This window comes from Macaca mulatta, chromosome 12 (assembly GCF_049350105.2).
Source record: "Macaca mulatta isolate MMU2019108-1 chromosome 12, T2T-MMU8v2.0, whole genome shotgun sequence".
Classification (NCBI taxonomy): Eukaryota; Metazoa; Chordata; class Mammalia; order Primates; family Cercopithecidae; genus Macaca; species Macaca mulatta.
The window spans coordinates 27,202,666-27,218,722 of record NC_133417.1 but is presented as its reverse complement, the minus strand read 5'-3'; the positions used below and the strand labels follow the sequence as shown (position 1 = coordinate 27,218,722).

The 16,057-nt window shown below is 38.1% G+C and overlaps 1 protein-coding gene across 36 annotated transcripts in view; it reads right to left on the bottom strand.

Moving 5' to 3' along the window:
- R3HDM1 (R3H domain containing 1) overlaps nt 1-14,684 on the bottom strand; it is a 125,835-nt gene extending 111,151 nt beyond the window's left edge. For 26 of the 36 annotated variants that reach the window (XM_015109985.3, XM_028830663.2, XM_015109993.3 and 23 more), the window contains exons 1-2: nt 14,544-14,684; nt 11,618-11,828 (exon numbers count right to left, since the gene is read on the bottom strand). In XM_015109985.3, the coding sequence (XP_014965471.3) occupies nt 11,618-11,788 (171 nt within the window). In that variant the 5' untranslated portion in view covers nt 11,789-11,828; nt 14,544-14,684. Of the gene's footprint in view, nt 1-11,617; nt 11,829-14,543 lie in introns of those variants that run through there. The other 10 variants (XM_077956932.1, XM_077956933.1, XM_077956915.1 and 7 more) reach the window with 3 other exon arrangements.
- Between the last annotated feature and the right edge of the window lie 1,373 nt (nt 14,685-16,057).

Here is a 16,057-nt window from a genome sequence, read left to right as displayed (position 1 = left end):
CAAGAAAGATTTGTATTAAATTTCATACTGAAACAGAAAATTTGCTTCTTAATTCATACTCCTAAACCACAGAAAAACTAACTGTGCATAAAGTATGAAAAGTGAGGAAATCAAAGTTGGTTTCAGTAAAAGAGTACTGATTCCTCCCAGAAGCACACTTGCAGAAGATTCTTTAAAATCCTGGTAGGTTGGCATTTTTATTATTATTTTTCTTTCTTAGGCACTTTTCTTTAAATCAGCAAATGGCCACAATTTCTGTGTTGAGTACAATGGAACTTATATGGTGACTTCTTAGTAGTGAAATAAAAAAAATATACTTCATTATTTTACCATATATTATAGTTTAGCCAAGGTTAAGGAAAAACAACACACACAAAAACCAGCAGTTTAAGGTAGATACACTCTGAAAAGTTCTAAACTTAATAAGAATGTTTCAAATGCACAGTGAGTCAGAGTCCAATCACAAATCTACTGAGGTGTTTCAACACTGTATGAAGTACACCACCAGTTTATTAGTGATGGAAACCTATTCATCAGGTCTGAGGTGAGGCAATGAAGCAGAAAGGAAGAAAAAAGGGCAGACTTCCAATACGGATATCCAGCATGACTGATAGGCCGACCATCAGTCACATGATTGGAGAATGCTGTAAGGCAAACTAATTCATGTTTGTGATACAAGCTTTGGTTTGGGAAACCAGCTGAAGCACCTGTCAGCCAGAGCCACATAGGTTTTAAACAAACCACAGCCAGGTAAGTTTTAAACATTCCTTCCTACATTCCTTCCTTCTGTCTGTCTGTCCTTCCTTCCTTGTGTCCTTCCTTCCTTCCATCCTTCCTTCCTTCCTTCAACCTTGTGTTTCTGATGCAAAGAAATGTCAAAGCAAACAGATTTTAAAGTACATTTCATTGACAACAATCTATTTCAAAACATTTTCCTTGCATTTTCAAGCAATAAAATGCAGTGCTTTTCAAAAACAGTACATATTCTAAATATGTGACAACTATCCTCAATATCTTGAGGTCCTTTCGTCCTTCCTTCCTTTCATTCTTTCTTCCAATTTTCCTCCCCAAACCCAACACCAAATAGTACATGGCCCAAATATCTATCATTTTTACTTCTTAACATGAGGGAGCCAGTCTGGTACCAAACATAAAACAGATACAAAATCCTTAATATCCAGACTAGTATGCTTTACATTAAAAACAACAACAACAACAAAAACCCATCATTTTATTTTAAAAAGGCCTTCCTTGTAGAGTCAACAGAAACAAGAGTCTACATATCAGTATGTCCTGTTCCCATTTTGAGCCAAAAGTCCTTCAAAATTAAAAAGCACTGTACTCTTGGGATTTTAACCCTAGATTACACAAACTACAGAATAACAACAAAAGGAAAATAGAAAAAATAAAGGAAAAATAATTTTGTTCCTTATATAGAAGAAAATAGTATGCGTGTGCACACATGCATATGGCAGTGCTGCCTAAGAGGGCTTCTGCATGTTGGTATTGCCTTGTTTTTACCTACTCTCTAATTTGTTCAAGAGGATTTCTAATTACCCGTAACTCACATCTAACAATGTAAGTAAAATAAGTTATGCTTACCATCTAGATTAGGTGGTAGATGCCACCATCTCTAGGGCTTACAGGAAAAAAAATAAGTGGGAGAAAAGCAACAGGTGAATAACTATGAAAATGCACATAACTAAATAAGTTCTGAGGAAGCAGAAGGGAAAATAATTTGTGACTTACTCCCAGTCCTCTGCTTTAATTTCTTGTAATTTTAAGTATCACTAGTATAAAATCTTCTATTAAAAATTCTAAAATGAAAGGGGTCATTAACTGGCAATGTAAATCCTGTACTCATATGCAAAAGAGCTGGACTTAAATTTTTGAATTTGCTTCTTATTAGTGGGTAACTATGGTCAAATTACTTCAGTTTACTTTTACCTGTCTGAAAGTTCATACTATTTGCACTAATTCACAGGATTCTTGAAAGGATTCAATGAAAGCATAGCTAATAAAGGGGCTTCGAAAACTCTAAAGTGTTATAAATGTAATTGATTATTAAAGGTTAGGAACTGACCATATCAGAAAACTAATGTGCTGCCTCTGCTTATTAGCAATGAGATTAAGATAAATTACTTAATCTAACAAATGCTAATTTTAAAAACATCTATAAAATGGGGATGCTGTAATGCTTGAGAATATTCATAGACTCACACATGTATTAACTATCTCACTTTTAATCTACAAGGAGGCTTTGATGAAAATGAGGAAAAGATAAAGGAAGATACAGAGAAGTAAAATTATCTTAATTTGACTTCATTTAATAAACATGTTTTAGGTTCCTGCTGTACCCCAGACATTGTGCTAGGCACTAGGGCTATGAAGATGAGTAAGACATAGTTCCTGGTCTTAAAGACCTCACAGTCCAGAATCAGTTACTAAAGTCAAACGGAACCCCAGATCTTCAGAATCTTAGTCCAGTGCAATTAATACCTTTAAAAAAACTTTATTGTGGATTAAATTCTACCTGAGGTAGACAGAATTCTAAAGATGGCCCAAAAGATTCCCACCCACTGGTACAAATCAAGGTACTGCTGAGAAAGGATTTTGCTCTTTTTTTTGTTTCGTTTTGTTTTGAGACTAAGTCTCACTCTGTTGCCCAGGCTGCAGTGCAGTGGCATGATATTGGCTCACTGCAACCTTCGCCTCCCAGTTTCAAGCGATTCTCCCGCCTCAGCCTCCCAAGTAGCTCAGATTACAGGCGCCCGCCACCATGCCCCACTAATTTTTGTATTTTTAGTAGAGACAAGGGTTTCACTGTGTTGGTGAGGCTAGTATCAAATTCCTGACCTTAAGTGAGCGGCCTGCCTTGGCCTCCCAAAGTGCTGGAATTTCAGGTGTGAACTACCATGCCCTGCTGGATTTTGCATTTGTTAACTAAGCTCCAAGCCAGATGATCTTAAGATACAATCTAAGATTCAGGTGAGTCTGATTCAATCAAGTGAGCCCTATAAAAGCTGAGACTTTTTCTCTGGTGGGAGCATGGTGCCAAGTCAGAGAGATTTAAAGCGTGAGAAGGACTTGACATACTATTGATGGCTTTGAAGATAGAGGGGCCATGTAAGGAGGATTATGAGTAGCCTCTTGGAACACAGTGGCCTTTACTGACAACCAGCCAAAAAACAGGACCTCAGACCTACAGCTTCAACAAACTAAGGTGTGTCAACAACTGGAATGAGCTTTGAAGTAAATTATTTCCCAAAGTCTTGAGAAAACGGCCCAGTCTGGCTGACACCTTTGACTTTGGCCTCACAGAACCCTAAATGGCAACCCAGATGGGCCCACTGTGAGCTGATAACGGGTGTTGTGTTTTAAGCCTCTATGTGGTAATTTTTATGCAGCAATAGAAAACTAATACACTACTATATAAGTAAACTATAAATTGCCAAAGTGGATTATTCAATAACATAATTTATTTAGAAATTATATGTACTAGAAAATATGCCATACACACACAACAAAGCAGGGAATACAAGTTGTTTATTAAAGTAAACATACTTTATTTCATATTTTTTAATCTACTTGGCAGCCAGATTTGGCTTTAAATAGGAATTCCCTCTATTTGATATGTAATTATTTTAAAAAAGGATTTTATTATTTAGAGCACACTTCTCACCCTTAGCAGAATTTCACGGTCACAGTAAAAATTTAGCAGCTTGTTTAATAGACCTGTATTAGTCCAGAGAAATGCTATCTAAATTAGAATTTAGAAGGCTTAGGGACAAAGTCCCCAATTTATAATTTACGTTGTTTTATACTGAAGTATAAAACAGGAACTAGGCCAAAAAATGGGTGCAGAATATGAAACATCCTTAATACAATTTCAGTTTGAAATTGATACTAATATGTTGTCAGAGCTACCAGCTACTAGAATTTGGAGAACAACTGAAGAAAACAGAGCAATCCTTATGAGTTATATATGCATTAGCACAAAAATAACCAATTAAATATCACTCAACTAACAAAATCTGACATTTAAAAAATAGGAATAATTTTCTCTTTGTAATTAATAATTGTTATGAAGAAAAATTATAATGGTTACACCCTTTCAACCAGACTCAAAACACCTTGAAGTGCTTACAAATTCTCAGTACTTTTCTAGGTAATAGTAAAGACTAGTGGCAATTATAAGGAAGATAATGAATTAAAATGTTCCATGTCTAGTTAAGGTCAGGGCAGTAAAAATAATAGATGCCAGGATGCTAATTTCTACTGGAATAAAAGAAAAATACAAAGTTCCCTGAGGTAGGAGAGCTATTTTAAAAATCAATAAGCCAAACACAATCACTAATTTGTTTTTAACATTTAACCCTTTGAGCCAGAAAGCACAGAGTTAAGTATTCGAAGGCCTGACTCTTAGATTCTAATACAAGTATGTGGAGAAAGTCACAAACTATCTGGTTTATAGTTATTCCTTATAATAAATGAAGATACAGGATCATCCCATCCTGCTGGTGGTGTACATAAAAATTATCCAAAGAAGTACAAACTGTGTAGGTATGCAAAAGCATTTCTACAACTACAACATGTAGCCAACATCTTTACACATCACAAGAAAGCACCGTGAAAAGTAAATGTGCTTAAAAGAGCTACCATATGTGCACATGACCCAAGTTCAGTAGAAAGAGCACCAGATCCTAGAAATAATTATAAAAATATACTATGGAAAATGTATCGTAAGTTTTAAAAAGTTGAACTCATTCAATATTAATAAAAACAATAAAAATACAGCATACAGATATAGAACTTAATAGAAATAAAACTACCGTACTGAAAATGTGGGGAGGTTATATTAAAAGTAAGTTTTACTCTTTATTTTATTACTAAAGAAAAAATCTATCTTGCATGACAATAAAGGGACAAATCTTTGAGAAGCCACATAATCGTGCTATTGCTAATAAATAGTAACAATTACGATAATTATTAAAACATTGTTAACAGCACCTACCATTTGCCAGGCTCTATGTACTAGGCACATTACATATATCTTTTTTTTTTTCTGAGACAGGCTCTGACTCTCACCCAGGCTGGAGTCCAGTGTCGCAATCACAGCTCACTGCAGCCTTGATCTCCTGGGCTCAGGTGATCCTCCCACCTCAGCCTCCTGAGTAGCCGCCAAGCCTAACTAATTGTGTTTTCTGTAGAGAAGGGGATTTGCTATGTTGCCTCAACTGGTCTCACACTCCTGGACTCAAGCATTCTGCTTGCCTCGGCCTCCCAACGTCCTGGAATTACAGGCGTGAACCACTGCGCCTGGCCATCTTTTTTTTTTTTTTTTTTTTTTAATTTAGTTTTTTTAAGGGAGAGGTCTTACTGTTGCCCAGGCTGGAGTGCACTGGTGCAATCCTAACTCACTGCAGCCTCGAACTCCTGGACTCAACTCATCCACCCGCCTCAGCCTCCCAAGCAACTGTGACTACAAGTGTGTACCATGACACATGGCTAATTTTTTTATTTTTATTTTTTGTAGAGACAAAGTCTTCCTGTGTTGTCCAGGCTGGTCTCAAAGTCCTGGACTCAAGCAAACCTCCTGCCTTGGCCTCCCAAAGCGCTGGCATGAGCCACCATGCTTGGCCACATACATCCTTTTAATCTTTGTTTGACAAACAGGAAATAGCTAAGATTATTATTTGAATGATTTTATATAAAGAGACTTTTATTCAGTCCTTAAAAAAAAATACTTCATTTCTTAACAGATTAATGAAATAAGATAATTGCTTCATCAATACTTTCCAAGCAAATGAGGGACTTCGTTATGTATCGCCCTCATTGTCAAAGAAGTGTGGCATTGTGTTCTGAACTTTTCTGACAGCCTTATTAGATTCATTGCTTTCTCGCCCAAACCCCTTTTAAAGAAACGCATTGGAATTAACTTGAGGGACACAAGACGTAAGAGTCTCATCTTGATTATCGAAGGGCTTACTACTGAAACAGAATATACACAATATGTACTTTAGCCAACTCTGTGTGTGGAAAATTGACTCATGTATGTCAGAGCTATTCACTGACTCTGGCACACAAGGCCTAGTTTTTAACAAAAATCAGCTCTCTTATTTTCTCCATGACAAGGGTTACCAACACAATGTGGACTCGCTATTCTATTGTTAATAATAATGTGGAGGAGAGGCATTGTTTGAACTATTCCCAAATATGTTTTGAATTGTGTGTACATACACATGTATACAGATGAACACCCCTGGACAAACTATTTGTTAAGTACAAAGATACAATTGTAAGAGAATGGGAAAGTTGAGTTTGAACCTTTAATAAGCAGAGCACAGGGTTCTGAATTTTATATTTAAAATAAATGACTGTAAATATCAACACAAATAATTTACCCTAAGTTTATTATTATTATTATTTTTTAAGACAGGGTCTTACTCTGTCACCCAGGCTGGAGTAGAGTGGCACGGTTTCAGCTCACTGCAACCTCAATCTCCCTTGCTCAAGCAATTCTCCCACCTCAGCCTCTCGAGTAGCTGGGACTACAGGTGCATTTAACCACACCCAGCTAATTTTTGTATCTTTTTTTTGGTAGAGACAGGGTTTTGCCATGTTGCCCAGGCTGGTCTTGAATTTGAACTCAAGTGATCTGCTTGCCTCGGCCTTCCCCAAAGTGCTGGGATTACAGTTATGTGCCACCACACCAGGCTAATTTAGTCTAAATGTAATCTGAAAAACCTATCCGTGAAGAAAATCAAACAATGGAGACCCATCAGGGAGTTATACACAGGAAATCAAAGCAAATACTCCCCACCATCCAATTAACCCATGTTAAAGATTAGGGATACTCACAGTCTAACAAAACACATTTTTCTGGATTTAGAAACCTGGAATCCACCACCCCAACCTTCCAAATGTTTCATAAAAATACAAAGCCTGAAATGTACCTCTACATTCTCAATAGGAACAGCGTGTGGCAGTAGAAAAATTCCTAACCAAAAACCTGTTAGATAATTATCTGAGACCATAATCAACAATTCAGAACAACTCCAAGGCAATTATGTGGGAAAGTTAACTTCCTGACATTAATGCACACAGATTTCTTGAATTAGCTCTAAAGTATTAAATTCTTACGAAAGTAATCCCAAAACTTCTATAAAAGATTACAGTCCAAAACAAAACCCTGAATAAGAAACACAACATTTTTTAAAAGTAGAAAGAGAAAACTAGTAAAAGTAGAAAACACAAGTAGAATTATTTATAAATTAAATGGTCAAAGAGCTCTTTGAGATAATAATCTCTGCTTGGAACCACCCGAGATGACATGTAATGTCTGTTGGCCTCTCTCTAGTTTGATGGAATTATTTTTTATGTAAACACTATATCCTTAACAGAAAGAAAATCATAAGGTCTCTTCATAGTACAAAAGAGGCTGTAACATCCCTTAATTAAAAATGACTTCACTCAAAATGTATATAATAAAAGTGCAGTTTTTTAAATATAAATGAATGAAATGAATGCTTCTTTTGGAAGGTAAACATTTCTGTTTCCTTTAATCACTTTAAATATTACTATGCTGAAGCAAGGTAACAGACGTAAGTTATAATATTCATGGTAGCTGATTTTCAGAATGAGAGCCAAGTAGAGAATAATCTTGTCACTCTATTAGAATAAAGTAACAGTTTATTCAAAAATCTCAATAGAAAACCTACATTATTTGCTACATACATCCAAACTTATGAGTGAAAAATAGCAGTTGCTATTTAAGATGACAACCTTTAGGCAGTACCTTAGACGTGCCAAAGGAAGATGAAATATCTGGTAGTATGTTAGAATAGTTAACTCCACATTAAGTTAAAGGTAACTCCGTATTAACCAGACTTTTTAAAACAAAACACTTATTCCCTGCTGATGCTTAAAAAGTTAACTTTGTTTTACAATATTTTAAATGAAAACACAGAAGAAACCAATTTTCCAGTTTTACTGACTTCCAATTCTGAATTTCCATTAAATCTGTTCTATACAAGGTATTTCAACTGTACACCCCTTGCCAGGCACCTTGGATGAAGGCATCTTGGGCCTCAAAAGCTCAAAGTAGAGTCAGTATTCTTACATATAATACATTATTATTATTATTATTATTATTTTGAGACAGAGTCTCGCTCTGTCACCTAGGCTGGAGTGCAGTGGCATGATCTCAGTTCACTGCAACCTCCACCTCCCAGGTTCAAGTGATTCTCCTGCCTCAGCCTCCCAAGTAGCTGGGATTACAGGCGTGCACCACCATGCCCAGCTAATTTTTTTGTGTTTTTAGTAGTGACGGTGTTTCACCATGTTGGTCAGGCTGGTCTCGAACTCCTGACCTCGTGACCTGCCCACCTTGGCCTCCCAAAGTGCTGGGATTACAGGCGTGAGCCACCGCGCCCACCCCATGTAGTAAATTATTAATAAATACTTGAATAAAAAATGAATATGGCATTCACCAGATTAACATAAAATAAATTCTCACATTTGCTTTTTCCTTCCTCCCAAATCGTTACAGTCACTATGCTATAGGAAACACGAGGTTAAAGACCATACCCATGTTTGTTTACTATGGTATTTCATTGGTAAAGAAGAGATTTTCAATAAAAGGTTTGGGTCATGTGGGAAATTTTCTTATACTACAAACAACTGGGCCATGATGCAAAAGTGGTCATCAGAATGTTCTTGTGGCATACTGCCAAGGGCAACACAACAGATATGGTAGGAAATGCAATAACCCAAGTTAATGACTTGTTGATAAGCATGATCTAGGAGAAGAAACATTAGGTGTAGAAAAGAGGCTAAAATGAAGTATTTTATTATTTCAATCACAAATGCAATAGAATTTTAGCAGATTTTCTCTGATGCAATCAGGACACTGGCATGCTGCCATCACTGAGTGTACTGATTACAGGCATGGCAATTTTTTGTTGTTTTAAAAAGTGCTATCAGTAAAAATGACTGGGAAAAAATATGTTATTCCTCTCAATTTCTTAGATGATTACCACTTGACTATAAGTGGGGCCTAAATGCTTTTTTATAGCTGGAGGAATTGCTATCATTGTCTAATCTGGTGTCTGGTACATAATAGGGAAAAAAGACAGTTTTTGACTGAATGAAAGAATGAGAAAACCTTTAAAAACAGGTTTCTTGGCCAGGAATGGTGGCTCACGCCTATAATCCCAGCAGTTTGGGAGCCCAAGGCGGGCGGATCATGAGGTCAAGAGATCGACACCATCCTGGCCAACACGGTGAAACCCTGTCTGTACAAAAAATACGAAAATTAGCTGGGCATGGTGGCGCATGCCTGTAGTCCCAGCTACTTGGGAGGCTGAGGCAGGAGAATCGCTTGAACCCAGAGGCGGAGGCTGCAGTAAGCCGAGGTCACGTCACTGCACTCCGGTCTGGTGACAGAGTGAGACACCGTCTTAAAAGGAAAAAAAAAAGCACACCCCCCCCACCTCAAAACCAGGTTTCTTTACTTTAAAAAAGTGAAGCTAAAAAAGAAAACACAAAAGAAAAAAAGATAAAGCTATAATTTTTGGCTTATAGCCTTCAAAGTCTTTAGCATACAGAATGATAGAATATTATCTCCAAAAATAGAATTCTTTAATTGCAAAACAAAATTAAAACATTGTTAAACAATTTTTAAAAATTTTTTTTCTTTTTTTTTTTTGAGACGGAGTCTCGCTCTGTCACCCCCAGTGGCGCGATCTCGGCTCACTGCAAGCTCCGCTCCCAGGTTCACGCCATTCTCCTGCCTCAGCCTCTGGAGTAGCTGGGACTACAGGCGCCCGCCACCACGCCCGGCTAATTTAATTTTATTTTTTTGAGACGGAGTCTTGCTCTGTTGCCAGGCTGGAGTGCAGTGGCGCGATCTCGGCTCACTGTGACCTCTGCCTCCTGGGTTCAAGCAATTCCCTTCAGGATCCCTGGTAGCTGGGACTACAGGTGCGTACCACCACACCCGGCTAATTTTTTGTATTTTCACTAGAGTTGGGGTTTCACCATGTTGGTCAGGTTGGTCTCAATCTCCTGACCTCGTGATCCACTCACCTCGGCCTCCCAAAGTGTTGGGATTACAGCCACCACTCCCGGCCTAAACAATTTTTTTTTGAATAACTTTTTGTGGTAGTTTAAAGTTGGCTACAAATTCTTTCCTACTGAGAGGTAGGGTCTAATTCCCCATCTTCTGGCCTGGCTTTAATGACTTATGTCGTCAAAAGAAGATAGCTGAAGTAACGTTCTGGAACTTCTGGGCCTACGTCAAAAGAAACCTTGCAGCTTTGCTTGGCTTTCTTGGAACATTCTCTCTGGGACCCCTGAGCTGCCACATAAGAAGTCTGACTACTTTGGACCGATCTTGTTGGAGGAGCCAAATAGGTGCTTCTAATTCCACCTGAGCCCAGCACTCCAGTCATTCCTACCTAGGTGCCAGACAGGTGCAAGAGGCAGTCCGGGATGCTCCAGAGCAGTCCACTAGCCTGTTAAATGTCAACAAAGGACCTCTTTGGATACCTTGTAGAATAGAAAATTCACTCAGCCCAAGCCTTGCTTCATTTCCTGACTCATAAATGATGAGATATTTAAAAAAAAAAAACTGTGGGCCAGGCGCGGTAGCTTGTGCCTGTAATCCCAGCACTATGGGAAGCTGAGGTGGGCGGATCGCCGGAGCTCAGCAGTTCCAGAACAGCCTAGGCAACATGGTGGAACTCCATCTCTACTAAAATAGAAAAAAATTAGCCAGGTGTGGGGGTGCATGCATGTAGTCCTTGCTACTTGGGAGGCTGAGGCAGGAGAATTGCTTGAACCTGGGAGAGGGAGGCTGCAGTGAGCCAAGATCACGCCACTGCACTCCAGCCTGGGCGACAGAGCAAGACTCCATCTCAAAATAAATAAATAAATAAATAAATAAAATAAAATAAAATAAATTGTTTAAAAGTGTTAGCCCTTCATTTTGAGAAAATAGATAACTGGAAAACCTTACCAAAGAAATGAATGCTACTAGAAATGCTATTACTTGGGACCATTTTTACCTATCTTCAATTTGTTAATCAACTCAGTTTCCATTTATGCCTGGAATTAGAAGCCTTCTCAGTGGCTAGTTTTAAGTCATTATACATGCACAGTATTAAAAGCATTAACTTCCCCCAGCCCACAAATCTGTTTTGTCAGTCAGGTTGAGTGACTGAGGAACCTCCTGAGGGCTGTTTTTGCCAATAGATCATCTGCAGTTTTATTCTATTTCTCTTTCCTCTAAGAGCTCTTAGGTTAAATTCAAAATTTAACTGTGAGACTTCCAAACTCTCATAGCACTGGTAATTAGGAAAAGGGTGGAACGAGAAAGTAGAAAGCCAATAAAAATGTACTAGCCACATACAAATAAAAATAATTATATTATATGATACAAGCAAGTTAAGACTCACAGCAAGCTAATCCAACTGGCTCCCAAACCAGCTAGTAAGCATGTCACAAAGGGTCAACTTACCCTTTTAGAATTCTGAGAAGTGAGTTTTGTATGAAAATAAACATAAATATATACTGAATATTTAGTATTTGTAGTCAGAGAAAAATTCCTGTTTACCTGCAGATCTATATTGTTCTCAATACAATGTTCATTCTTCTCTACCAAAATCTTCCCATAGTTTTCTGATTTGATAAGATTTTCAACTCTGGTTGTATCTTTCACTTCTGCCTCCAAATCCTTCATTGTTGCAGTTTCATCTTTTACAGTAACAGTATCAGACATCCTCATTAGCAAAGGTTATTTTCGAATTCTACAGGGAGCTTGAAACCTTAAGAAAAAAAGATTAATACAGTTTTAAACTTTTTTACATTCAGTTACTGCATGATACTAACCTACTGTCTGTCATGTTCCAGAAATAATGTTGAATATAGACAGGAACAAAATTCTTGCTTTCAAGGAGTATATAATTTTGTGCTAGATACATCCAAATTAAAAAAAAATCACAATACAGTGGGAAAAGAGCTATATGAAGTATGTGAGCCAGGCACAGTGGTACCCAGCTGTAGTCCCAGCTACTTGGGAGTCAGGCAGGATGACTGCTTGAGTCCAGGAGGCTGAGGTCACCTGGGCAACATAGCAAGACCCTGTTGCTAATACATAAATAACATTTAAAAAAAGAATATGGGGTGATTTTGATGCACATTTACTTGTGGCAATTCTTAAGAAACATTAAGGAATGAGCCAGATCAAGGTAGAAGGTAATGGCTGGAGAATTATATATGTGTATTTAGAAGACATTAGAAATCTTCTTCTCCAAAGGGATATCTATAATAGCTTTTTCATCTGGATTCCTAAAATTCCAAATTTCTTAAATTACCCTGAAATATTTCCAAAAGTAAACAATTTAAAAATAAATAGTCACGGCTGGGCGTGGTGGCTCACGCCTGTAATCCCAGCACTTTGGGAGTCCGAGGCGGGTGGATCACGAGGTCAGAAGATCGAGACCATCCTGGCTAATACGGTGAAACCCCGTCTCTACTAAAAATACAAAAAATTAGCTGGGCGTGCTGGCGGGCGCCTGTAGTCCCAGTTACTCGGGAAGCTGAGGCAGGAGAATGGCGTGAACCCGGGAGGCAGAGCTTGCAGCGAGCTGAGATCACGCCACTGCACTCCAGCCTGGGCGACAGAGCAAGACTCCGTCTCAAAAAAAATAAATAAATAAAATAAACAGTAACATTCTATTACAAAATACACTTGTAAATCTGGATTAACAAATATGTTCAGCAATATGAAGAAAGCATTGAAGACTCTCCTGAATTAAGTGATTCAATGCCAAACAACACATATTATCCAGGCACTCTAGAATATGGAATCCACAGGAAATCAAATACATAAGATTACAGTATATTTTCATGTCATTAGTGAGTTTAAGAAAATCAATGTTTTCACACTGGATTAATGTATTAGAGATTCAGCTAAAGATGGCAGTCATTTTAAGCTGCAAAAAATGTAATAAAAACAGCAGAACTTGGCCGGTGGGGTGGCTCATGACTGTAATCACAGCACTTTGTGAGGCCAAGGTGGGCGGATTGCTTGAGCTCAGGAGTTCAAAACCAGCCTGGGCAAAGTGGCAAAACAAAGACTCTACTAAAAATACAAAAATTAGCCAGGTATGGTGGTACACGCCTGTAATTGCAGCTACTCGGGAGGCTGAGGCACAAGAATCACTTGAAGCCGAAGCGCGTGTGTTCCAGTGAGCTGTGATCACGCCAACTGGACTCCGGCTGGGTGACAGAGTGAGGCTCTGTCACAAAACAAAACAAAAAAAACCAATAATGGCAGAACTTGATATAAACAACTTATTCTGAAATGCATCTTAAAAAAAAAGAACAGCTTGATATATAGAGAGAGAGACAGACATAGCAACTATGCTAAAATGTTACTGGTAAAATCAAGGGGTGGTTCCAGGGATGTTCACTGTAAAATTCTTTCAACTTTTCTATATTTCTGAAAATTTTCATAATAAAATCTTGTGGGGAGAAAAAACCAGTGGAATTTATTTTCTCTATATCAATTTGAAAAATTCAAAAGTTCATTTCCTGAAAGAATGTTTTGCAATTAAATATCTAAATGGATTTTAGGGCCAGGTGCGGTGGTTCACACCTGTAATCCCAGTGCTTTAGGAGGCTGAGGCAGGCGGATGACTTGAGGCCAGGAGTTTGAGACCAGCTTGGCCAACATGGCTAAACCCTATCTTTATTAAAAATACAAAAATTAGCCAGGCATGGTGGCACGTGCCTGCATGCCTGTAGTCCCAGCTACTCGGGGGGCTGAGGCAGAATTGCTTGAACCTGGGAGGCGGAGGTTGCAGTGAGCCAAGATTGTGCCACTGCACTCCAGCCTGGGTGACAGAGTGAGACTCCGTCTCAATAAACAAACAAACAAACAAATAAATAAATGGATTTTAGGAATTGATAAATACAGCTGAAAAGTTAAAAAAGCCAAAGAGAAGTAGATCCTAAAGTCACAGACAGACTGAACTGAATTTAAAAAAAAACCTATGTCTTCCTGAACTATAACCCATACCAAAGTTAATTGTTTCATTCTGAAAACAAACAACTGCAAAGTGGGGACAGGGTGGGGAAGTTACTGAAAACACTGGCTTCTTGCTTTTTTTTTTTTTTTGAGACGGAGTCTCGCTCTGTCGCCCAGGCTGGAGTGCAGGGGCGCCATCTCGGCTCACTGCAAGCTCTGCCTTCCGGGTTCACGCTATTCTACTGCCTCAGCCTCCCGAGTAGTTGGGACTACAGGTGCCTGCCACCACGCCCGGCTAATTTTTTTTTTGTATTTTTAGTAGAGACGGGGTTTCACCGTGTTAGCCAGGATGGTCTCAATCTCCTGACCTTCTGGTCCGCCCACCTTGGACTCCCAAAGTGCTGGGATTACAGGTGTGAGCCACCACGCCCGGCCGCTTCTTGCTTTTTATAGGTAAGATTTTGCAAGAAAAAGAAATATGTTTTTCTGAATGACAGGCAAGTATTACCTGATGCGTCCTTTGGATTTGGGATTGTGGTGTCCCAGAAAAAAAAAAAAAAATAATCCAAGGTTCTTTTTCACAGTTGTCAGCCAGGATGTCAACTGTAGTGAACCATCTGTAATCTGGCAGGAGGAGTCCCATGTCCTTGTCACCACTGTAGATTCCCGGACTGGAATGGACTGTCTTGGATCAAATATATCATACCTTTCCGTGGCCTAAAATGAAAACAAAAGAAACTATTTTAACAAAATGGCCAAGGGAAATGGAATACTCCACATGAAACTGAGAAATTAAAAATATTACTGTCAGTTGTTTTTATTATATATTTTCTGAAACAAAAGTCAGAACACTGAGTAACAATGAATTCTAGCATGTATTAGCTATGTGAACCTGAATAAATCACTGAGGCCAAGAGGATTGATTAGTTAAAAGCAGAAGAGAGAAGAGGAAGGAAAGTGATATGTACTGAGAAGCTACAATGCAGTCAGAGTTATAATTGAGATAGTATCTATAGATAAGGAGACAGAAAAAAGATCACAATCAGAAACACTTTAACTCCAAGAACCATCATTTTTAGAGTTCTCTTCTAGAGCTGTTACTCTACAGACTTAAGACTCTAATTCTGAACAGTAATAACATTCTAGATTTTTAAAAATACAACAGAAAAAATAAAACAAAAATAATAAGCCATTGAACATTTTTAATGAATCCCACATTGTTCTTAAAAAAAAAAAAAAAAAAAAAAGTTGGCTGGGTGCAGTGGCTCATGCCTATAATCCCAGCACTTTGGGAAGCCAAGGCAGGAGGATCACTTGAGCCCAGGGGCTCAAGACTAGCATGGGCAACACAATGCGACCCCATCTCCACAAAAATTAAAAAATTAGCTGGGTGTACGGGTGTGCACCTGTAGTCCTAGTTACTTACGAGGTTGAGGTGGGAGAACAGCTTTAGTTGGGGGTTACAGTTAGCTATGATCATGCTACTCATGCACTCCAGTCTGGATGGCAGGCAAAAACAAAACAAACCCCAAATGCAAAATGTTCTCCATGTCATATTTTTGAGGTCAGTTTCATTTCATATTTATTCGGTATGAATGAATATAGCCTAGCAAGTAAACAACTCTAAAAAGATTATATACCTCTTCCATTGTCCTTTGACATTTTTGCTGTCAATAAACAGGATAGTACAATTTTAAGGTGAAATAAGCATACATATATGCATATAATGAAGTCTAAGCACCAAGAGACCTAATACCAAGACAGCCAAGCATGTACTATAGAGTAACTCACATTTTATACTAACTTTTCAAAAACCATTTTGAAACACAATCACTTGGAACCAGATATAACCTTATATTAGTTTTCACAATGTTTGACACAAGGATAATAGAAAAGGGGGTATCAAAAACAAATGTCAAAAAACTTTAAATTGATACTGTGTCATCTCAATCTGACCAAGATTCTCCAGCCACTACATCAAATGATTGTTTTAAGTTACACCAAAAACAAAACAAAAAAAAT